General features: G+C 40.9%; 1 protein-coding gene across 6 annotated transcripts in view; it reads left to right on the forward strand.

Moving 5' to 3' along the window:
* The window catches only part of ZNF608 (zinc finger protein 608), a 142278-nt gene extending 118029 nt beyond the window's left edge, over window positions 1–24249 (forward strand). For 4 of the 6 annotated variants that reach the window (XM_056849192.1, XM_056849189.1, XM_056849191.1 and 1 more), the window contains 7 exons: window positions 12804–12891; window positions 13630–16054; window positions 17802–18219; window positions 18723–18895; window positions 20612–20765; window positions 22469–22550; window positions 23268–24249. In XM_056849192.1, the coding sequence (XP_056705170.1) occupies window positions 12804–12891; window positions 13630–16054; window positions 17802–18219; window positions 18723–18895; window positions 20612–20765; window positions 22469–22550; window positions 23268–23274 (3347 nt within the window). In that variant the 3' untranslated portion in view covers window positions 23275–24249. Of the gene's footprint in view, window positions 1–12803; window positions 12892–13629; window positions 16055–17801; window positions 18220–18722; window positions 18896–20611; window positions 20766–22468; window positions 22555–23267 lie in introns of those variants that run through there. The other 2 variants (XM_056849193.1, XM_056849194.1) reach the window with 2 other exon arrangements.
* The last annotated feature ends 243 nt before the right edge of the window (window positions 24250–24492 follow it).

Consider the following 24492-nt stretch of genomic DNA (forward strand, 5'->3'; position numbering starts at 1 on the left):
CTTGAGATGCAGCACATATTTTTCTAAAAAGTTATTAGAATTAGAGGTCAAGTGGCTTCTGTGTTCGGGAGACCCATGAGATGGCCAGACCTACCTCTGGATATGCACAGAGACCATGAAGAAAAAAGGTTTCTTACCCATTGTTCTTGATAAATGTTTAGACATGCAGTCTGCCTTGCTACACCTCTAGTGTCTCAAGACTATATATTTGGAATTGAATGAAAAAGCATTTACCACATCCACCATGCCCTGCTTCTGAGAATATGCATGGAGAGGACAGTTCTTTCTACCTAAGGGTAGTACAAGAGCGCTAGAAGGTGACTGTTTGCAGGTGCAGAGCTCCGTTGTGTGAGTCCACAAATAACAATTGAAGGATCACTATTTGGAGCTACACATTTCTTTGGCTTTCAGTGGGAAAATTAAGCTTATGCTCAATTCTTCCATTGAAATTACTGGGGCTTAAAAGTGTTTAATGGTTGGACAATGACATGGCTCATAGTTCAAGAAGAAAGCCCTGAATGAAAAGGCAAACACACACACGGGTGAAAACAACGGGGGGGGGGGAGCTGGTCTCAAGCTCCCCCCCCCCCCTGTTTTCTGGCAGAGGCAATGATATGCTTTCAGACCACCCTCAATTTCCCAGCAGGGTCAGTGCCCCCTCTCTGACTGCCAGGTAGCATCATGAAGCTGCTCAGGCTGTCTGGATCTCAAGTTCAGTAGTACTGCTTGTCTTTGCAGCGACTTAACATATTCCTAGGAGACACAGGGCTGATTGTGTTTGTTTTTGTAAAAGTAAGAAGGGGAGGGGATATTCAGTTGATAATACTGTCTCTGAAGAGACAAGAGAGAAAGAGAGAGAGTATGGAAGGGGAAGGGAAAGATGAATCCATCTAGCAATCAGGAGGCCTCAGTGGTTGGACTGAAGATTGTATTTCCTGTAGCTTGCAACACAAACTCTGATGTAAGTACATCTGGATTCTAGACTGGTATCTGATGAAAGGAACAATGACTCTCAAAATCTTACATGCCAAAAATCTTATTGGTCTCTAAAGTGCTACTAGGCTCAAATCTAGCTGCTCTACTACAGGCCAACAGGGCTACCCTCTGAAACTATCTGAGGTAAGTAATGGATCAAGAGAATTATGATTTTCCTTCACATATGGGATACTAATAATTGCATTATCACTGTGTTCTTGTGGCCCTGGCTTACAGAAAGAAATGGTCCCATCTCCATTTTATCTTTAGCTGGGGTATGGAAGAGTGTTATTAAGGACCCTGATTCCATCCTGGCTAAATTTGCCTGGCAGCCATGTTAGGAGCTAACAATTCCTTTCTTTGAAGAAGGTGAGATCAAGGCTCTCCTCAAGCTAGGTTAAGGAGTAGCCCAAACCTTGGGTGGAAGACTGATTCACTGATGGGACATCTGCATGCCTATTCATTGCCACAGGGACTTGCAAAGCCAGGTACCCGCCTAGGTCTATCAAGATAATTTCATCAGCAAACGCAAGTCTTCCCAAATGCAAAATCTAATTACTATCAAGCAACCAGGTGAACTGATTACCTTTTGCTGACCTTCCCTGAATGTCTTCTAGTCTACAGCCTGCTCCAGGCATGGGGGAATCCTCTATCCTGCTTGGATGCAACCTGCTTTTGTCACTTTTCTGGGAAGCTCCCCCCCCCTTAACTCAGTCAGAGTCTCATCCTGGACTCACCCTGAATTCTTGGACCTTATTTCTTTGAAATTCTTTTGTGCTGGCTGCTATAACTTACCACTGCTCTGTCAGCCAGCCAAAACTGCCATCTCATCCTCTCAGCTTGCACAGAGGCTGCCAACTGGGACATTTACTTGCCACATAGGACCACCCCTCCACTGTATTACCTTATTCTTTCAGAGGGATCTTTGGAAGTTCTGCCTAAAGCCTTTACTCTCAACCTGTGGATCATCAAAACAGACAATGTACTGAAAGTTAAGGTGATTTTAGTATCCTGGGACTTGCAGCTTTAGAAAAAAAGAAATGGAGAAGGGAATATTTCCATCTTTGGCCATTTTTTTGTTTCTGTGTTATATATGGGGGGCAGGGGAAATAAAGCTGGTTCCTCAAACATGGAAACTGGGGTGATTCTGGTGTCCTGGACCCTACTTAAATAAAACAAATGCTCCCATACTTCAGGTCAGGATATCCGCGAAGCCAGTATTTATTGTGAATTCTGGGATGCATTTGGAGATTTGAACTGAGTATCCGGGGTATGCGGTTGGTGTAGTTACTAGCGTGTTGGTCTAAGATTGAGGAGACCAGAGTTCAAATCCCCACTTAGCCATGAAGCACATTATGTGACCTTGGGCCAGTTACACATTCAGCCTAATTCTTGATGATGTATGGTTTTTGGTAATATAAATAATTTCATATTAAATAATATAGATTAGTAAGTATGAGCCTGAACCAGGCTCAGCCCTGTGCCGCCGCCCCCTCCCCGGGAAATTCAGAAGTCTGTGGTCCTGCATATGCATACCTGGTTGCACACATTAGCATTCCATAAGTTTCTTCCGATTTGCTCAATTTTTACTAATATTATGCCTTCGATTGCATGGAATCGATATTATTTATCATCTTTGGCATTTTGTTTAGTTCTTTTTAGGCTTAGCCTAGTGAATCTGTTGCTAACTGGATTAAAATCTTCAGACTCTGGTGTTCCTTGAACACTATGTAATTTTCTATTAGATTTTTCCAAATAGATGCTAAGTAAGTTGTTTTTTTTAAATGATTCAGGAGTAAACCATTCGTAACACTTTTACAAACAGTACAACCATTTGTAACACCAGTGCAAAGTCCTCTTGTTCTTCGCCCTTATGCTTTTTTTAAATGTCAGTTGCAGCATTAGATGTTTACTTTGTCCACAGACTTTTGTACGTAATGTTACTCCTTGAGACCAAAGTTCCTAGCATATTATATCCCAGCTTGGAAAGCAAAAAATCTATTCCAGATGCAAGTGGAAGAAAAGCGGCAAGAGCTTATTTTAGTAGGCTAGCCGCTGAATATTGACCAGCTGTCTTCCTGAGAAAGAAATAGATGGTGGTGAATGAGCTAGAATCTAGTTTTCCAAGAAGGTCAATGATTTTCCCAAATCAATACAACTCATCAGGCTTCAGAACAAAGGCTGCAAGGTATGTGACAGTGATGGAAGTGGCCATGTGTTCTTTTGAGTATTAAAGCACAACAGCCCATGGGAAAACTGTCCCTTTTCAGTTATGGTTTTCAGGTTTTTTTCTGTGTTCTTTTGGGAAAATCTTCCTTTTTGTTTTTTAAAGGAAAGGATTGTATCCTTGATGGCTAGACACAATAGTTTCAAGAAATAATCTTTCTTAAAATATAATTGCTACTTATTCTACCTGTGGCCAAATAATAGGAACATTCCTCGCAGGTTGTCTTACATGCATATTTAGCTACATCCCCTAGCATAATCATTTCGTGTGTTTTTTTTAATATACAGAAAGCAAGTTTATGGTACATCAAACAGTAACTGAATATATCATAGATCCTTTGCAGAAATTATATGAAAATAAGAATAATGAGTTTTAGAATTTCCAATTAGCAAGAGTAAATTAATGCCATCCTAATCACAGTCAATAGTACAACCCTTCCCACATCAGCTTTTTTTATTCTTCAGACCTTTAATTCTTAAGCTGTGTTTCAAACGTTTATGCTTGTAGATGCAGTATGCTAGGGCATCAAGTGTGTCATTACATTGCTTGTCATTAATGCTGCCCTATCTCCTTGGCTCCACCGCCATATTCGTTGATATAAAATTCAGGGTGACTAATCACAGTACTGTTCCAGATGGTTTGATTACAGGACGTGTAGGGTGATTTTTCAAGCGTACAGCTCTGCAGTGAGTCTCTTTATAATGAAATACCACATTTGTCTTTCTCCTTTTACATATTCTGTTATCTAAATACAACGTTTTCAAACAACATTTGCTAGATATCCACCTAATATGGCCGCACTAGCACTGCAGTCTTGAAACGAGCTATGATGGGGTAATTGGATTTAAGTTACTTTAATCCGATTGAAGGTAACAGGACTTTTATTCTAAGAGTTTCCATACCAGTCATAAAATGCTAAGAATTGAGTGTACTGACTGCTATATTTCTTGGTGCTAGTTCACAAAGCATGATAACATCCTAGACATTTGCATAGCTGGCAGGTATACTAACTGATATGTTTACTGTTGTTACGTTCAATGCTATTATTTTTCATTTTTATCCCATAAGCTTTTCACAGAATTTAATCAATTTAACATCCTGCTTATTATTATGTTGTTAGTAACCTAAGGTCCCTCACAAATGCACTGTTTGGGGAGATAAAATATTGATTGCAATCCTAGGGAGTGAGCCTTGGAAAGACCTGCAGCTTCCATGATCTCCCTCCTCCTTTCCCTCATGCATGGTTTGAGGATTTAATATTTTCTCTTTCCCAACAGAGAATGACATCCATGTTAGCTGGAACAACAAATTCTGGCTTGTTCTCTTGCCTAAGTATCAGGCTTCTGGCTTGGATTCCTGATTTGTAGACAAAATAACAAACGAGTTTGTCATTTCATCCAATTCCGATAACTACAAACTGATTTATTGGATACCGGGAACTCTTCAGTCTCCCTGCTTTGCAAGCAGAGACAAGGAAGAGAGAACACATCTCAGAAATTGAAACCACAGTTCATAATTACATCTGAATGCAGCGCTAGAATCTTCCCCCATGGATTTCACAAGACAGTTGTCAGCAAACAATTTGCTTGGTATGATACAAAATAAAAACACCAACAACTAACTGTACTGTCCTAAGCAAATCTACTCAAAATTCTTCTACACAGGTATATTCAGTGGCACTTACTTCCAGGAAACGACGGCACTGTTATTCACCTATATTGGATGCCCCATTGTAGTTCTGAGTTATATTTATCACACCATGGCAAAGTTATCCAGTCTATAGGCTTAGACATAGTGTATGGCACTATTTGAATACTGCCATCAGATACAATAAAATTAATTTTAAACTAGTGTGTTAATTTATTAGTAGTAAACTAGTAGTAAATTCACTAATTCTGCAGGAAATAAAGCAATGCAAATATTTGGTCTTAGATCAGAGATAAAAATTTCCCAAACTGGGTTCACATAGACAACGCTTTTCTCGCAGGGCTTATAATTATCACAATAGTTTACTTATTTGAAATTGCCATTCAATATTTTGCTTTTAGTTATAACTTTTAGCTAATAACTGAAAGTAGAAAGTTTCTGCTCTGCACTTCTACTACTACATTTGAGGGGGGGATCACTAAATTAATGAGTAGCAGGTCAGGTTGACTTCCCCTTTTAAAGGTTGTAGTTTGAACCCTCTCTTCCGGCTAGCACTGTTATCTGAATTGCCATCAGAGTGGAAAGCTGTTTTGCTACTATGTGATGCTTAGGTAAAGCTAACAATGAAATGTCTTGAGCTCTGTGGCATATAGAGCAGAAGGGAACAAGGGTGGTGTTTTCATTATATCCATTTCCCTCTACCGCTCTTGTCTTTCCAGTTGCATGCTTCCCAGTGAAGCAGTTTATTTGCTTGACCCATTTCTACAGTAGTTTTGCTGAATTAAATGCTCTTCATTGCTTGTTCTCAGAGAACATTCCTAGGACTGAAGGCAGGAAAGCAGATTTATGTAGTGGAATAAATCAATCCTGCTCCAGCCATTCTATAATCCAGAAGGAAACTATTCACCTCCTTAGTTTCTATTCCTTGTTCCAAGAATTTCACTGATTTTAGCTTTTGTTTAATGTAATGAATTAATCTGTGTAATGTATATGTACTCTTTTAAAATATAAACTGAATAGGAAAATATCATTAGATTATTTTAGTCTTTAAAATGATGTATTAAAACAATAATTGTTCTCCACCCTTTTACAATACAAAAAGAAGAGGAAGAAAGTGACAGAATTAGAGTATGTACAGGTAGGGACCCACAAGACTTATGAGGGTCGGGAATCTCTATCTCCCTCACTGGGCCTGCCAGCCCATCACCTGCAGTGCTTCCACCGATGGCTGCCTGGCTCCCACTATAGGGGGAGGATGGCAGTGGTGGCTCTAGCTTCCCTCCTGCTCCCCTGCCCATCTGCCTGGCTCATGTGCCCTTCTTCCCCTCTGCCTACCTGCCAACCCAACTCAGGTGGCAGTAGCTTCTTCCTCTTCCACCACTGGGAACACTCTTCAGCCCATGGGAACACTCCTTTTAGTGGTCTGCAAAAGAATAGATAACATTCCTCTCTTGGGGGGATTGAAACCCGTTGCTTTTTGCTTTTTTTACTTTTCACATTTTTCAGCACACCTGTAGGATGCTCCATGTCTGCAGAAGAATAGTCCCTATCTGAACCTGGCCCCATTCCCCCTCTGAGGAGGAGAGCATCTTGATTGACGGGTGATTCCTACCAGTTGCTTAGGGAGGCAGGAACTGAATTTAGTTCCTGTCTATGGGGTAGGAATCGTCTCTCCCCTCAGTTTCCTTCCTGCCTTGCTGGGAAGTGCAAGCTTTAGAGTAAGCTCTGTTGCTACTTAGGGTTTTTTTTAGGCATAGGATAGCTTCTGTCACACATTGTTACCAATTTTTCTTTACTTCAGACTTTACTCTTCTATCTCAGTATCTTTGAATCTTCTTCCTTTGACTTTTTTCCTCCGATCTTATTAATCTTACTTTTTTGTGTGTTCTGACCTGAGGAGAATTAAAATGGTGGCCCGAGAGATTACTGTGGCCGATACTTTTATTGAGAAAAGGAGGATTTTGTCCCTGGGCTCCTTGGCATGCAAGGGAAGCCCGAAGATTCCTCTGGCAGCCGCAGACGTGGGCACACAGAGGAAGCCGGCGAGGGGGATCAGATAAAAGCCAAAAAGAAAAAGATTCCCACTGCAGTGAAAAAAGGCATGAAGAAGGCTACCCCTGTAGCCTCTGTTGGGAATGCTAATGGTGCTTCACAAAATAAATCATACTATCCAGGTACCACATAGAATTTCTTTGCCTGCTTCCAGACCAGTTTCTTCTCTCACCCACGTCCAACATGGCAGAAAAGCACAACTGACTACAAAAGCATTTACTGGACATCAGTGCAATAGATCCAGTGCCACAGGAGAGCAACATTGCGGGGTCTACTCCATATTCTTCATGGTACCAAAAAGGAATGGAGAATGGCAAGCAATCTCATAAACAAATCTGTGAAACAACAACATTTTTCGATGGAGACCTTGCGATCCATTCTCAAGGCACTGAGAATGCATTCATGACATCAATAGGCCTCACAGAGGGGTACATGCACATACCCATCTTCACAGGTCATTGCAAATTTCTACTGTTTGCATACAAGGCACTGCCTTTTGGACTGGCAGAACATTAAAAAAGCAATCACAATAGTACACAATCATACAATAGTATAATTAGCAAGCTGTTTAACATTACAACAATGATCTCTGTATTTTGGTAGCAATATATCAAAACTTTGCTACTGTATGTGAGATGGTGGGAGTCTTGTCTTCCAGCAGAAAATTCACCATTAAAACACTCATGACTGGAGTGGCTAGTGTGTCCAGGAAACCTGGACAGCAGAGGCGAGATTAGGTTATTTCTGAGATTCCTATAACATTCACAGTTCAGTAAATTATGAACAATTGATTTGATCGTATTTGTACTGCAGAGGCATAATCATGCCTCCATAGGCCAGCATTGGAGTCTTCCACTAAGCAGGGCTGATGAAAAGGCATTAAACGGAGCTCCAGAGAAAGCCCATTGGTATTTAGAGAAGGTGATAGCTGTTAAATATGGTGCAGCAGAGATTCCCACCCATGACTTTAGAGGCCTGTATAAGTTTGAAAGGAGAGCTGTCTCGTTCTGCAGCTCAATGTTAGTAAGGTGTTGATAAACCAGGGTTTTTGCTCTCCTAAATCTTAGCTCCAGTAGTTGTTCAGGGCCTAAGCCTATTGTGAGCAGTTTTTTAATTATCCCCTCCAGGAAGACGGGGTTAAGCGAGAGCTTCCCATTATTCCAAAGGTTCTCAGGAAAAGCCTTTGGAAGAGGGCCATGGTAATTTTCATTGCACCAGATTGGCCCAGACATCCATGGTACATGACTCTTCAGAAGCTATCCGTAGACACACCATGGTGTCTCCCAGTTTTTCAGAACCTACTACAACGGTCCCCTGTGGCATCCAGACCCAGACTGGCTGCATTTGACCACATGGAAGTTGAGAGGCGACAGTTCATAACCCTGGGATATAGTGACAAGGTGGTATCTACCTTGATGCAAGCCAAGAGATCTTCCACTAAAAGAATTTATGACATGTCATGGAAGGCCTTTGTAAGGTAGTGTTGTCGTAAGATTAGTCCCATGGGATTCCCTATTGATCAGTTCTTAGTTTTTCTACAGGAGGGAGTAGATCAATCTCTCAAGGTGGCTACCCTTAGAAGACAGGTCGCAGCAATTTCAACAGTCGTTCTGGAGGTTGATAGTCTTCCTTTCTCAATACATCCTCTTGTTAAAGCCTTTGGGGGGTGTCTCACAATCCACGCCACTGGTTATTCATTGATTTCCCACCTGGAGGCTCCACATGGCGTTGAACGCACTGACCAAGGATCCTTCTGAGCCTTTGAGAGAGGTTCCAGTAAAGTTTTTAAGAATGAAGACGCTTTTTCTTATGAGTTACATCAGTACGTAGGGTGTCCGAGCTGGGAGCTTTGTCTGTTAGACAAGGATTATATGAGTTCCATAAGGACAAGGTGGTGCTGAGAATTGATCCCACAGGTGTTCCTAAAGTAAATTCCAGCTTCCTTAGGCAGCAGGAAATAAACTTTTGCCCCTCTCCTAGGCACCCCAGGGGAAAAGAGGGGCACACTCTGAATCTGTGCAGGGCTCTGTGAATCTATCTATTAGACATACCAAGGACATTAGAAAACACTCCATGTTTATTTCTGTATCAGCGTCCAACAAAGGGAAAGGATGTCTAAAATGGCCATTAGCCAAACCATCAAACAATGCACTTGTCTAGCATACCTCAAGAGTAACTTACCTGTTCCTGGAGGGATCACAGCCCATTTGGTGAGAAGTGCTGCCTTTGATTGCCATGTATCAGTAGAGGAAATCTGTAAAGCTACAACCTAGGCCTCCATTTCCACCTTTTTGGGGGCACTATCTGATTAACTCTTATGCTTCAACAGTTGGGGCGTTCGGGAGACAAGTGTTCCGGCACGTACTTGAAGACAAATAGCTCCCACCCAATGGGAAATACAGCTCTTGGAGGACCCGTCTATCAAGATGCCCTTGCCCTCAGAGGGAAAACGGAACCTTGATTACCTACCATGAAGGTTCCTTCTTCTTTGAGGATGGATGGCATCTTGCCCACCCGAAGATGGGCCAAAGTATCTTCTAGCAAAGATAGAAGGGCTGTGTGAACACAGATGCTCAACTTTTAATGTACAGGAAAAGAAGAGGAGAAATTAGGGCTCTTTGTTCTCTTCTTCATTCTGATGTTTTGTATTTAACTGTTTACCTGTATACTTGATGTAAAGTTCATGTGGTTTGGAGGTTCTTACATGTTCGTTTTAGTTTCCTTCCTGTCTTACAAGCTTGGCAAGTGTGAAACTGGGGGAGGGACGATTCCTACCCAGTAGACAGGAAGTGAGTTTAGTTCCTGCCTCCCTAAGCAACTGGTAGGAATCACCCGTCAATCAAGATGCCATCCATCCTCAGAGAAAAAGGAACCTTCACGGTAGGTAATCAAGGTTCTGTTCTCTGGATTCTTCTATCCACATCGGGGCCAAATTCAGAATTAGACATAGTTAAACTCTATCATACAAAAATCTTGATTTAATTGCATTTTTTGCTCAAATATGAAAGCCGTTCTTTAATTTTCTGAAGAGTATTTCAAACATTGCTCTCTATCTTTCTGTCTGTGGTTTATTAAGGGGAAACTAGTCATGGTGGTGGTGGAAAGTGTTGTCAAGTCACAGGTGACTTATGGCGACCCCCTAGACTTTTCAAGGCAAGAGACGTTCAGAGATGGATTGCCATTGTTTGCCTCTGTGTAGTGACCCTGAACTTCCTTGGTAGTCTGAAGCTGAGCTCATGTGGTTCTATCATCAAACATGCTACTAAAGTAATGTATAAAGCAGGCCTCATCTGGCATTCTGGGGCAGAAGTTTTGACGCACTGCTAAAGTGCAGATCCTAGTTTCTCCAATTAAATTGTACCAAATTGGGCTGAGGCTCTGTAGAGCTTCTGCCAAATCCTGTTTTGCAGTGGAGGGCTGGATGTTCAGTCGTCTGATGCTGTATAGATCCACGCTCATATCCATAAAAAGAAGAACTTTGTTCACAATTCCACTAAGTATTCAAATGCTTACTCAAATATTTTAAATGTATAACGTTATCCAGGTTACTAGGGTCTTAAAAAGAAGCATCCAGAAATAGCCACAAGAGGCTTGAATAGTTCACTGTTGCAAGGTTTCACCTTTCTTTGGACACTACTCACTACCCAGATAGCCAATTTTCTCTGTGCTACTATTCTAGGCATCTCTGTATCTCTGTACCAGACCAGTTCTTTTCCCCCCCGGCTCTAAATTGCATCTAAACGCTGTATTGAGGTGGCTGAATATAAATGCAACACAGTTTAGCAGACTGTAACCTTTCATCACATTATCGAGTCCGGTTAGAGCAAAGTGCTTGACTATTCAGAGGCAGGAAGCATTGGTCAAGCCTCTCCCACTGCTGGGATTATTTCTGGCTGGCTCTCTTCTCCTCCCTTGCCCCCTGCTCCTTTCACCGAACTGTGGTGGCGCATCACTGTTTTGCTTTGAAGTTTGCTTTTTGTGGCCTGTGCTGCAGTGTTCAGCCCAGCCAATCAGATAGCACCATTCCCAGCAGGCTTTGGCCAATCCAGAGCTTGTGTTTGCTGGAAATATGAAGCCCTTAGGGAAAGGCAATAACAAAAGCCTTTCACTGCAGACAAATGTTAAGTGTCTGTGCAGACTTTTCCTGTTTTTAATTTTATTACTCCAAGAATGGAGGGTTTGCTGTTTCTTTCATGTTTCCCTTTCAAGCAATTTTAATTATACATTTGCGCTACATCAGAGGCTCTGGAACAAAGTAATTCAGCCTATTGCTTCTCAAGCTTAAAATGCGGTAACCTTCTGGCAATACAAATATATTCCAGTGCTGTAAATGTAGCTGAGACGCTGAAGAATTTTAAGCAGTTGGAAAGGTCTCTGACACCACGAGAGCAAATGATGAGAAAAACAGACCACTTTATTTTTCATGGTGCCTTTCAAAAGAGAGAGAGAGAGAGAGAGAGAGGCAGAGTGGGAATAAAGTGTATTTTCCCAGCTGTTACAATTTGCTAAAAGCAAAATACAACACATTAAAACAACACATTAAAATAATGTGAATTGATCTGAGTAAGAATTTTATCTTTTTAAAATGTGAGGTTTATTAAACAAGAAGACTGGTATTTATGCTGGGTATGGGAGCTGAGTATCATTGTATAATAACAAGCTGAAACCATGCAGGGAACCATTTTCCCCCAGATATGCTGTTGAAAATGCTTAAAGGAAATCCCTTCTTCCCTAGTACTTCAGCTAATAGCATTTCAACATACTTTCCTGCTGCTAAAAGGACCCTGAGGAAATAAGTTGCAGGTTACATGTTTTCTTTACATTGGTTGCAGCAGTCTAGGGAAAGGTTTAATGCAAAATTAGAAATCGCACCAGTGACGTAGAGCAAACCAACAAGCTGGTAACACGAAGCACAATGTCATTATTTATTTATTTACATGTTATTTTGCGTGTTTAAAAAGCCAGAATTGGCACTGTAAGATGCAAAGGTGTGGTGTGACTCATTCAGACCTTGTGTTAAATATTTAGGAAGAACTTATTGGCTTCTAAGCAGGATTGTTGCTTTGGGTCTTTGTGGCTGCCAATTTGAACATTCTGAAGGGAAAAAATTGTTGTTGTGTATATATACTGTATCTGTTAAATTAAAGATATCATTGTATTGCTCTAGCCCACAAGGCTAATTGTGCTGAAGAAAAAGATAGATAGGTCTTTGTTTAAAAAAGGACTATGAAAGAATATTGACTGGCATACTGATTTTCAGGGTGAACAAATCCCAGGATCTTTGGGGTATATAAAAATAGACAAAGCACTCGACACTCCAGATATTTTAAAAGAATACAACGCATTTTTCTTTACCAAATTCATCTCATTTGATGGTTATTCAGAATTTCAATGTACAAAAATCATTAAAATGTAAATAACATGTAAAAGTCATCTGTAGTTGATGGTATGTTGTGTAATAATTTGAAATAAACGAAATCACTATTATCACTATTACGGTGTTATTGAAAACAAAGCAGATTCTTCATAAATCGCCCACTGCTTAAAGCACTGGTTACTGGTGCTCCATATATGCCAGCTGACTGCCAAAGAAAAGCAATTATGCGCAATAATAGCAAAATTAAGAGGTGAATGTTGCCTTTTTAGTGCAGGACAGAGCAAAAAAAAACTATCTCCTTACAGCTGTATCTTGATTACTCTGTTTCTGTGTCTCTCGTGCAGATAGCCACTCACACAGAAACATATTTTTCTGCGGCTTTTAATTGGAGGTCACTGAAACCAAAAAAGAGGAAGCTTGTAAACCACAGCCTCTGAAAGCAAATGGAGCTTTGTTTTGCTGGGGGGGGGTTTAAGGTTTTTTTTAATTGTTCTGTGGTGATTTTTGGTTTCTTCTCTCCTTTAGGTGTTCTAGTTGTAAATGTTACATGGCGGAATAAAACTTACGTTGGAACGTTGCTCGATTGCACGAAGCATGATTGGGCTCCTCCCAGGTAAACAGTCACTTGAGTCTGAATTTTCTTTGCTTTTACCCTTCAAATTCTGGCACGAAAACTGGACAGAGGCTATTAAAAAAAAATCCATGTAACTAAAAACCATACACAAGGGGAACCTTTTCTCTGATGTTCAAATGAATTCAGTATTAAAATGTTCCCTTTCATGTGATGAGAGGCCTGTAATGGGTGCCTCAACTTCAGAGATGGAACAGCTGGTATCCATCCATCCATCCATCCATCCATCCATCCAAAGGGTGTCCTCTTTGGTGGCTTTTTTAAAAAAAATGTCTTACTGAGAGAGGTTCAGTTGCCTGCCTTCCTACCAGTATTTTGGAAGCTGATCAGGACCTTTCTTTTAAAGAAGAATTTTGTGACTTGTTTTATTGAGGCTTATTATTTTATGTTTTGTGCTGTTGTTTTATCTTGTTTGTAATCGACTGAAGGCCATTTTTTGGCCAGAAAACACAGTATAAATGAAAATAAGATTTTTTCCCATATGTGTTTGTGTGTATGTATGTGTGTGTGTGTGTGTATACACCCACACACCCACACATATATATACATACATGTATAATGCCTTTCCTTTTTTTCTTCTTCGTAGGATATGGTAAAAACATTTCTTTTTCTATGTTTGTTGGGGCCGGTGGTATTTCTTTATGCCCTGCTTGTTGTTTTGGTATGTATTTCGATTATGGTTTCCCCCCGCACATCTCACAGCTTGCTTTATTTCAACAGGTTTTGTGAATCACCAACAAGTGATCTGGAGATACGAGGGGGTCGGGGCAGAGGAAAACGAGCAAGGTCTGCAGCAGCTGTAGCTGCACCTGGGAACGATGTTAGCTTTGCAGAGTCCAGGGGACTTCAGAACAAGAACAGAGGTGGTGCCAATGGAAAAGGGAGGCGGGGCAGCCTTAATTCAAGTGGCCGGAGGACACCACCAAACTGTGCCCTGGAAGATGTCAAAGTCAGTCCCTTGTCCACCAATAAGAGGAAAAACAAGCCACCAATGGAGCTAGACTTGAACTCCAGTTCCGAAGACAATAAATCTGGAAAGCGTGTTCGTACCAATTCTAGAAGCACCCCAACCACCCCCCAGGGAAAGCCAGAGACTATTTTCTTGGACCAGGGCTGTTCTTCTCCTGTTTTGATTGATTGTCCCCATCCTAACTGCAACAAAAAGTACAAGCACATTAATGGGTTGAGGTATCATCAAGCTCATGCACATTTAGACCCGGAAAATAAGCTGGACTTTGAGCCTGACAGTGAAGACAAAATTTCAGATTGTGAGGAAGCATTAAGCAACGTGGCACTTGAATGCAGCGAGCCAAGCACAAGCTTGTCCCATTTTGATCAGCTGAAGTCCCCTACATCGCCTTGCTCTCTCAGTACCCCTGGAACGCCCAAGGGGAGGAGAGAACAGGCTAACCATGGCAAGAACTCTGGCAAAAAGAGGGGCTTGAACAGTGAATTGAACAGCCTACCGGTAATTTCCAATATGACTGTGACTTTGGAGAACTGCTCAGTAGCAGATGGCAGTTTAGCTGCCGAAATGCCCAAATTAGAGGCTGAAGGACTGATAGACAAGAAAAATCTGGTCGAAAAAGACAAAGGCAAAAAAAATAGCAACTGCAAAGTGGATAAAAACCTTTCCAAGCTTAAAACTGCCAGGCCCATTGCCCCAGCTCCAGCTCCAACACCGCCTCAATTAATAGCTATACCCACGACAGCCTTTACAACCACCACTGCTGGGACAATACCAGGATTGCCCTCACTAACTACGACTGTTGTGCAGGCGACACCAAAGAGTCCTCCATTAAAACCTATTCAACCAAAGCCTACAATTATGGGAGAGCCGAGCACTGTAAACCCAGCTCTTACGTTACTCAAAGACAAGAAGAAAAAGGAGAAGAGAAAGCTGAAGGACAAAGAAAGCAAAGAGAGTGGAAGTCCTAAAATGGATTTGAAGCTGGGAAAGTTAGAGGACACAAAGGGGTCTGGGAAGGAGATTGCGGGGCATTTTTTAAAGGAACACCTCAGCAAGAATGAAGTGCTAGCTAATGGACTGTCAGAGTCTCAAGAGAGCAGGATGGCAAGCATTAAAGCCGAAGCTGATAAGGTTTACACTTTCACAGACAATGCACCCAGCCCTTCAATAGGGAGTGCCTCCCGAATGGAATGCAGCACTTTGGTGAATGGACAGTCTTCTATGGCGCCACTGCATGTGTTGACACAGAACGGAGCAGAGGGTGCAGCTGCTAAAACAAACAGCCCCGCTTACTCCGATATCTCTGACGCTGCAGACGATGGTGGTTCTGACAGCAGGTCAGAGGGCATGAGGTCAAAGGCCAGCTCCCCTTCAGATATTATTTCTAATAAGGACAGTGTTGTAAAAGGGCATTCCTCAACCCCAGTACAACCACCCCAAGTGAAAGAGTCTCATTCACCCTATTACCATGGCTACGATCCTTATTATTCTCCAAGTTACATGCACTCTGGACAGGTCAGCACCCCTGCGGCTGGGAACAGCAATAATACACAGGGGATGAAGATCAAAAAGGAGGCAGAGGAAGAGGCCGAGAAGAAAGACAAGGCAGAGCCTGTAGAGTCCAAAAAACCTGAAGCCAATGCCACTAACTTACAGCCTCAGCACCAGTCAGTAATAACTCAACGGCATCCTGCACTTGCGCAGTCACTTTACTATGGCCAGTATGCTTATGGGCTTTACATGGACCAGAAGTCCTTAATGGCCTCTAACCCAACTTACAGGCAACAGTATGAAAAATATTACGAGGACCAGAGATTGGCTGAACAGAAAATGGCACAAACTGGAAGAGACTGTGAAAGGAAAAATGAGCTCCCTCTGAAGGACCTTGGAAAAGAGGACAAGCTGAAAAATATCCCTTCTGCCACTATCTCAAAAGCTCCTGCTACTCCGGAGGCCAGTAAAAACAACCCTAAAATAGGGTCATCGGTCCCTAATAAAACTGAGGAGACAAGCAAATCACAAATTCTTTCCAATCATCAGCAACAGCTTCAGACTGATAGCTTCAAAGCAAAGCAAATGGAAAACCACCAGCTTATAAAGGAGGCTGTGGAAATGAAATCCGTTATGGATTCTATGAAACAGACTGGTGTTGATCCTACTACAAGGTTTAAACAGGTGAGATTATTTGGGGCTCAAATGGCTTCTATTATTTACAACCAATGAAAGATTGAAGCCATAATATAACACCCAGTAAAAGCATATTGGTACAATTTTAGTGTATATTTCTGGCTCTTTCAAAGCCAGAATTTTATTACCTTGTTGTCCTTGTATAGTTGCAATTTATGTAAACCTGCTGATTTCAGGATGACTCCTGAGGCTGTAAGAGAATCTCAAGCTCAGCCTCCATGGCAGAGGCTGTATAAAGGTTTAGGTGGTTCTCACTACCTATCTTTTTTGTTTAGAGTTATGGGTATGAATGATCATTCATATTTGCATCTTTGCACATAAGATTCCGAGATGGCATAAGTTACATAGATCATCATCCTTGTAAGCATCCATTAAATAGGACTTAGGACTGCTTTTAGCATAACCATTTACAGATGCAAAACTTCAAACCTGTGCCTTTAAAACAAAGGGTTCTACCTGAGTCTCCTGTATTGCAGAAAAGGTAGGGAAACATATGGAAATTTTAAAGAATATTTTTATCCCTTATAAATAAGGTGGCCACCCATTTGGTTATATAAGAAAGCAGTCTTTTTGCTCTCTGAATGATACATTCCAAGCAACATGGTTTTGTTCTAAATTGTGGGTGCTTTGCTGTATAATCCAAAAATTTAGCGATTGGATTGGATCCAGACTACATTTTCCATGAATGGAAGAGCTGGAGTAATTTTCACCAGTTCCCTCTTTTTCATGCAGCTTCCCAATTTGCTTCTCATGCTGTTCCTGAGAGTCTTCTGACCCCCAGGAACAGCACTTAGGGGGGATCATTGGGCTTCAGTAGGGAGGGGGGGCAGCAGGAACATTCTGTTCCACTGATGAAAGTGTGTTACATGAGCCGAAAATTTAATCTGGATCCAGCCCATTGGCTTAGGGTTGCCAGCTAAATGCTGGCAACAAAATGCTGACAACCAAACAGAGCCTCTGGTAAGCAGGGATCAACGCATTGTGTGACGTTATGATATCACTTCTGGTTTTATCTGGAAGTGATGTCATGATGCTCTAGAAATTCACTCAGGATGAAAAGTCGTTATATACATTTTAAAGCAGAGATCCATGATGTAGCAATTGTGATCTTGGCAATTGTAATTATGATGGCACTGCTGTTGTATTTGACGGGATTACTCAATAAGCAACATATTTAGGATGGTGTTGAAAAGGTTGTTGAATGCAGGACATATTGTGGTATTTGGTCCAGCTTGGACCGTCACGTGGAGGTCCACGCCTACAGGCAGAAGGGACTAGCTGAGTCAGCCACCCCCTTCTGATCTGGGCTGGCAGACATGCTGTTTTTTTGCTGTTATTACATATATTTCTGCCCAAATTTCAATTCCCCCCCCCCGGATCAAGGGATGGAAAAAAAAACCCACCTCCCCCTTATCTTTTTAGCAACAATATTTGTGGGAAATTATACATCTCTACCTTAGCCCAGACTTTTGTTTCTCAGTGCCCTTTTATACTGCTTGCTTGCTTATTTATTTGTATTTTTTGCTGCAAACTGCTTTTGCAAATCAGGAAAGTGTCAAAAGCAAAAAGTGTGACATTGCACGAGGGCTGCTGTGTCAGTGAATAAACTAGCTGTCTTCGTTTTGACCACAGGGGAAATTTTGTCCATGGATCAATGTGGCTTTGTAAATTCTTCTTTCAAAATGTACATGTGAAGTGAATTGATGGTGTGTTTGTTTCCTCCTTCACATATCAGGACCCAGACACAAGAACATGGCACCATTATGTATATCAGCCAAAATACCTTGATCAACAGAAAACAGAGGAAGTTGAACGTGAAAAGAAGTTAAAAGAAGAGAGCCCCAGAAAAACACCTACTAAGGAAGCCTCCTTCTCTAATCTTCCTGTCTCATTAAACAGCATTAAAGAGGAGCCTAAGGAGGTCAAGCGTTCTGATTCCCAGTCAGCAGAGGAGAACAAGATAAAAAATGATGATCGAAAGACTCCTGTAAATTGGAAGGAGTCACGGGGTGCTCGAGTGGCTGTCTCCTCTCCAATGACTCAGCATCAATCATATATACAATACTTGCATGCTTATCCTTACCCACAAATGTATGACCCCAATCATCCTGCATACCGTGCTGTGTCTCCTGTCCTCATGCACAGTTATCCAGGTGGGTACTGAGTAGGGCTAGACATAACACAAATAGGGCACTAGCCCATATATTTTGACACAGCCTGTTAGCAGCAGAGGAAAATTAGAAGCTTCACATTTCACATTTGTTTTGCAGAGTTCTAGGAAAGAAGTAGATTTAACACAAGCTGTTTCTTTTTATGAACTGTCAGCATTCCCAGATATAGTTTCCACAACCAGTGACATTCTGCTATGGCCATTACACTGACAGATAGTTTATTGCCTATAAAAATATTCTAAGCACTTACTGTCAGAACCATTATAGTTACTATTCCTTTCACTTAAGAGGACCTATAAACGTTTGAAATGGCTATAAGCTTAACCCTCTTTATAACCACATCCATTGGATTGAATTACTTTAGGGAGGGGTGACAAATCACATGTAAAAAACTTTCTAATCACATGACTTAAATTTGATGTGTTTGGACACGCTGCCTCCCATGTAAACAGTAACGTGTTATGGCATTTATTGTTCATCTGCAGGGGCCTATCTCTCGCCAGGGTTTCATTATCCTGTTTATGGGAAGATGTCTGGGAGAGAAGAGGTGGAGAAAGTCAACACCAGCCCTAGCATCAATGTAAAATCAACCACTGAATCGAAAGCACTGGATTTGTTGCAGCAACATGCCAACCAGTACCGCAGCAAGTCTCCTGCTGTAAGACATCTTCTCTTATTGCTACCAAATTGCATATATTTGGAAAGATAAGTATTGGGGACAGGAATACTGGAGGCAAGCTGCAGGAAGTGACCTGGGATTTCTTTCCTTCTTTCAAGCTCTCTTGACTAAAAGGTCTTGAGCAGTAAAAGGGGAGGCTTTATTTCTTTAAGGAAAATATGGTAGATAGATACTTGGCTACCGCCAATGTTGTTCTTGGGTCTCTATCTGCCAGCAAAAAGGGAACTGTTTTATCTTTTGTTATGGTGGCAGGTAATTTGATTAAGATAGGAGTAATCCACCCATTGTGCTAAGAATTGTATTGGGGGCATTCCAACATCATATGATAATGAATCCACTCTCTTCAGAGACCTGGTTTTCAGCATCCTCCTTGAATGTAATGGAAAAGGTCCTGTTCCTCCTCACTCTGCCAAGCTTCCCCAGATACCCACCCCCCCGTGGCTGCCTTTTGACCACCTTAACTTTTGTGGTTTGCTGTAGTTACCAGTTTGTGATAATGCAAGCAAAGTATCATAAAGGAATCTATCACAGGGGAGGGGGGAGTAAAGAAGCTTGGATATCAGCAGCCACCCTGAGACTGTGTAGAAGGATCCTAGGCCAGCTTGATTAGATGTCGACAGAGGGGAATAGGTAATACATCTGAATTGATTAATATGTTGAACATGGCTTTCTGTAGATTTGGATGGGAATCTATAGGTACAGAGAGTCCAGACCTTGCTGCACTGTAGTAAAATGTTCTTATTTTGAGACTGATAATGAGTGGAGAAGCTGGAGTGCATCACAGATATAAGCTGCCATTCAGCTGACAAGGAGGCATAGGAGAACCAGCGTGGTGTAGTGGTTAAGAGTGGTGGTCTCTGATCTGGAGAACCGGGTTTGATTCCCCACTCCTGCACATGAGTGGTGGATACTAATCTGGTGAACTGGATTTGTTTCCCCACTCCTACACACAAAGCCAGCTGGGTGACCTTGGGCTAGTCACAACTCTCTCCGTCGCACCTACCTCACAGGGTGTCTGTTGTGGGGAGGGGATGGGAAGGTGATTGTAAGCCGGTTTGATTCTGCCTTAAGTGGTAGAGAAAGTCGGCATATAAAAACAATCCTTTCTTCTTCTAGGTTCTAAATATTAATTTCTGAATTATTTCTGTGGGCGAAATGAATACTCTGTTTTATTGTATTAAACAAAGTGTGGCATGCACACACACACGTATTGAGCAGAGAGAGAAATGGGTAAGACAGAGTTTTTGCTGTTTCTCTGTCAGAATGTAGTTATGTGGTTTTGAATAAGTCAGAACACATTTTAATTGCTGGAACAAAAGCCACTAACCTTCTATTAAAATGGATTTTCTGTTTCTTGGGCCAACTCAGTGCTGGTTTTGTTCCCATCGTAAATTAGAATAGCTCTGAGAGCAAGTTGACTCACACTGCTGGAGATCCAACTTGGATTGCCAAGCAGGTCCACAGAATTGATGGGGAAGGGAAAGGGTGGGAAGCAGTTACGTCACACCGAGGAATCCTCTGATGTCTTGCTAGGAAGGGCAGCACCTCTGCACTTAGTGAGAAATTGTGTCTTTTTCAAGATAGAAAGTAATCTGGGTGATGATTGGAAACAACCCCAGTCTAATGTGTTTTTGATTGTGATCGTCTGCATAACCTGAAGATATGTTGACTATTTTAATACTTTTTTATTACCAGCCTGTGGAAAAATCTACAGCTGAGCGTGAGAGGGAAGCAGAAAGGGAGCGTGATCGTCATTCCCCTTTTAGCCAGCGGCATCTTCATACACATCACCACACTCATGTTGGAATGGGCTACCCACTAATTCCAGGTCAATATGACCCGTTTCAAGGTGAGTCTGCTATGGAACTTATTTTATAAACATGATATTAAGAATCATTCACATCTAGGCTCAAGGATACAACAATACAATATTATCTGCTGATAATAACTGATTGGTGGTCCCCAGCCCTAGGAGTGTGTGGCTGTCCTAGACTAGGGCTAGGGCCTTTTCGGCCCTGGCTCCGGCCTAGTGGAATGCTCTGCCTAGTAACATCAGGGCCCTGCGGGATCTTAAAGAGTTCCGCAGGGCCTGCAAGGCAGAGCTGTTCCACCAAGCCTATAACTGAGGACAGCCACAGGTGAGATCAATACTGGCCTCTCTACCCCCCCCCCCTTATATTTTACAATCAACTTGCTGGGGGGTGGATAGCTGACCCTGTTTGAAGCTTTTCTATTCTGGACCTTGGTTCTGGCATCTTTGCTGCAGTAGGCACTATATACATATGTCTCCTATCTTTTTAATAATTGAGGAATGGTTTTATGGTTTTATCTGCTTTATTGTTTTACTGTTATAGTTGTAAATTTTAATGTTGTTACCCGCCCTGAGCCTGGCCTGGCCAAGGGAGGGCGGGCTAGAAGTGCAAATAAATAAAATAAATTCTTGCCAATTATCTTCTCTAATGCTTGCGTAGTAATATTTTTAAAAAGAATAGGTTATTGTCAATTAAGTTTGATGTATTAGATTGTTGGACACATTCACATTGTAATATGGAAGGGAATGATATGCTATGCGAATTCGTAGTAAACTGATGTGCTTTTTTAAGAAAGAAAAGCACTATGTATAACTGACCGTGTAGATACAGTCCTAATGTCATGGGATGAAGTGATTTTTTAAAAACTTGGAATCAAGATACATGTTTTAAAAAACACCTTTCAGTGTGTTCTAAATTATACTCATATATATATATATAAATTATACTCATATATATATATATATATATATATATATATATATATATATATATATATACACACACACACACACACACACACACACACACACAGCACATATTATTGGTGCAAATGGCTACTCAGTAAGATGCGGTCAAAGCTTTCTCTGATGCTGTATTCCAGCAATCTAAAAAACAGATTTTTCCCATCCGTAGCAAAGAAATGCTATACAGTTTGGCTTAAATGGCATTAATTCATTATGTTCATTCAGAACCTTAACAGTTCCTTTCTTGTGTAGAAATCTTGATTGTTTCAAATGCAATTCAGCGACTCCATATGCCTTATGGGATACATTATGTGCATTCAAAAGGCAAAATGTTAAAATGATAGCTATTATGAAAGTATTACATTGCAAGTAGCTACCAAGTCGCTGCTGTAACTCACTGTGACTTTTGATTCTTGTTGTTTCCTGGTGCCTATTATTTTCTTTAGAGCTTCCTATTCAAGAATTCATACAAGCCATTTAGCACCATGCAGTGCAGTACTTGGAAAAGAATACAATAAGGCAGAATGCCTTCTTCCCCGTATAAAATGCCTATTAGGGGAAATCTGAAGAAGGCGTGCTGGTTAGAGCAGGCAGGCCAGTTTTTCTCCTTTTGGCTGCCTGCAATAATTATGTATGCTTTTCACACAAAGTGCAGCAGGGCTGTTGTGATTCATGTCTTGTTAAAACTGAGGGCCGCAGCTATTGTCGACTTTCTGGAGGGCCAGCAAACTGAGAAAATGCCTCCATTGAGATATACTGTTTCACCTTTCCTCCAGGGCTGACCTCTGCTGCCCTTGTTGCCACTCAGCAGGTGGCTGCTCAGGCATCTGCATCTGGTATGTTTCCTGCACAAAGAAGGTAAATATCCTGTAAACCTTGAATTATACTTATGCAGACATCTTAATAGGGAGGAGAAGAAGCAAATTGCAGGTTTCAAGAGTAGAGGGCTGCATAGACTTCATTCTTTATAGGGCAGCTGCTTTGTTCAGTTAATAGCGACATTATTCTCTCCAGGATAAAAGTGTGCTTTTTTTCCCCCCGTGGAGCTGTTACCATAGCACAGATAATTAATCACTGAAGCAGACTATTGTCTCCTGAAATATTTGTACATATCTTACCCATCATGTCAAAGCAAGTCATTTAGAACTCCATGGATTAGGGGTTTAAGGGTGGGGGAGGTCTGCCGTTTCTAAAGTCGATTTATTTTGTCTTATATATAAGTATACGCCCTTTTGTAATCCAGATGTTCACCTCTTTCTTATGACTTGATTCGCTTGTAAGAAACAAATTGTTCGTAGAAAATTGGGGGAGCACTTCAATTCACATAATCTGTGATATGCATTTCTTAGTAAATAATTTATCTGCTTTTAAATAAGATTACTTTCCATCCTTTCAAAGGAAATGGAAACGTACATATAATTATATGCAAATTAGCTTGTTGCAGTTTATAATAATGAAGTCCTTGTAGTGTTGCTGCAGCGTAACTCTTGATTTATTTTGCTGATTGATTGCTGATTTTAAAGCTTGAAAGGGACATTGTTCTAAAATCTGATTTTTCCCCCTTTTGTTTTGCAGAGAATGATGATTTTGGAAATGTATATTGTCATGTGACCGGATCACATGAAAAAAAAGCGCTTTATTACAGACATCAGTTCCATGGTGTTAATTTGAAATGCCTTAATGGCAGGCAAAAACAAGTCATTTCATTTTTGTAAATTGCAGATTTTTATCACAGAGTTACAAATGTTGCTGTATTTAGACTTTTGTTTTATATATATATATATATATGCTTATATATATATAAATATAAATATATATATATTCTTTACTTTTTTTGTATCAGTAATCAGGCTCGCACACAGGGTCTGCTGCTAAGTTGTAAACCACAAAGTAAATAAAAAAAAAAGTGTACTTGTCCTGTTTAGAAAGTGTTAACCACAAAAGGTCATTTCTTTTCCTGTTGCTTTTTTAAAATTGTAAATAACTAATGTTATGTATCTGTGTGCCTGAACCTTGTATACCCTTCTAATATTGCCCACAACCCTCAATAGAGGCTAACTGTGATGACGACGATGACACTTTGGTACAATTTAGATGTCTATTTGGTGGCTCTTATTAAGATGCATCAGTGTAAAATGTTACTGTATTAACTGTTTCATTGTAATTGTGTATTGTGAAGAATATACATTTGGAAGGCATGGGGTTGCCAGTACCACAAAAACTGTGTTGTACATAATGTATAGATTTTAAATGGGGAAATAATGAGCATCTGTGAATAATGAAATGTCCTTTTTATAATCTTGAATGGCAAATAACCCAATAGCCTGCATACCAGAAGACGTCTGTGATTGTTCTATTACTTGAATAGTCCTGCAGTCTTTTTTTTAATGTTTACAATTATCCCGTTTTAGAAGAGAGACTTTAATGCCATTGCCTGGTTACTTGTTTTATGCTGTAATCTAGTTTATTTTATGTAAAGTGTATATTGAATGCTTTCATTTTTATACCTGCCTTAAATAATTTGGCAATCAGAATTAAAAAAAATGCTGTTTTTGTACTTTTTGGTGTCACATGATTGATTTAGAAATCAATAAGTACTAGGCATGTTGTAGTGACCACATGACATCCATTTGAAAAAAGGCTTCCTTGAAGAACAATTCACTACACAATAAAGGAAAAATACGGGCTGTGCTATTCCCTTTCCTGCCTGCCATACAGTATTAAACTGACAATTGGCATGTGTTCTCACCCTTCCCAGGAAGCCTGGGAATGGTAATTCTTTGAAACAAGTACTAGGTCA

This window comes from Euleptes europaea, chromosome 4, assembly GCF_029931775.1.
Source record: "Euleptes europaea isolate rEulEur1 chromosome 4, rEulEur1.hap1, whole genome shotgun sequence".
Taxonomy (NCBI): domain Eukaryota; kingdom Metazoa; phylum Chordata; class Lepidosauria; order Squamata; family Sphaerodactylidae; genus Euleptes; species Euleptes europaea.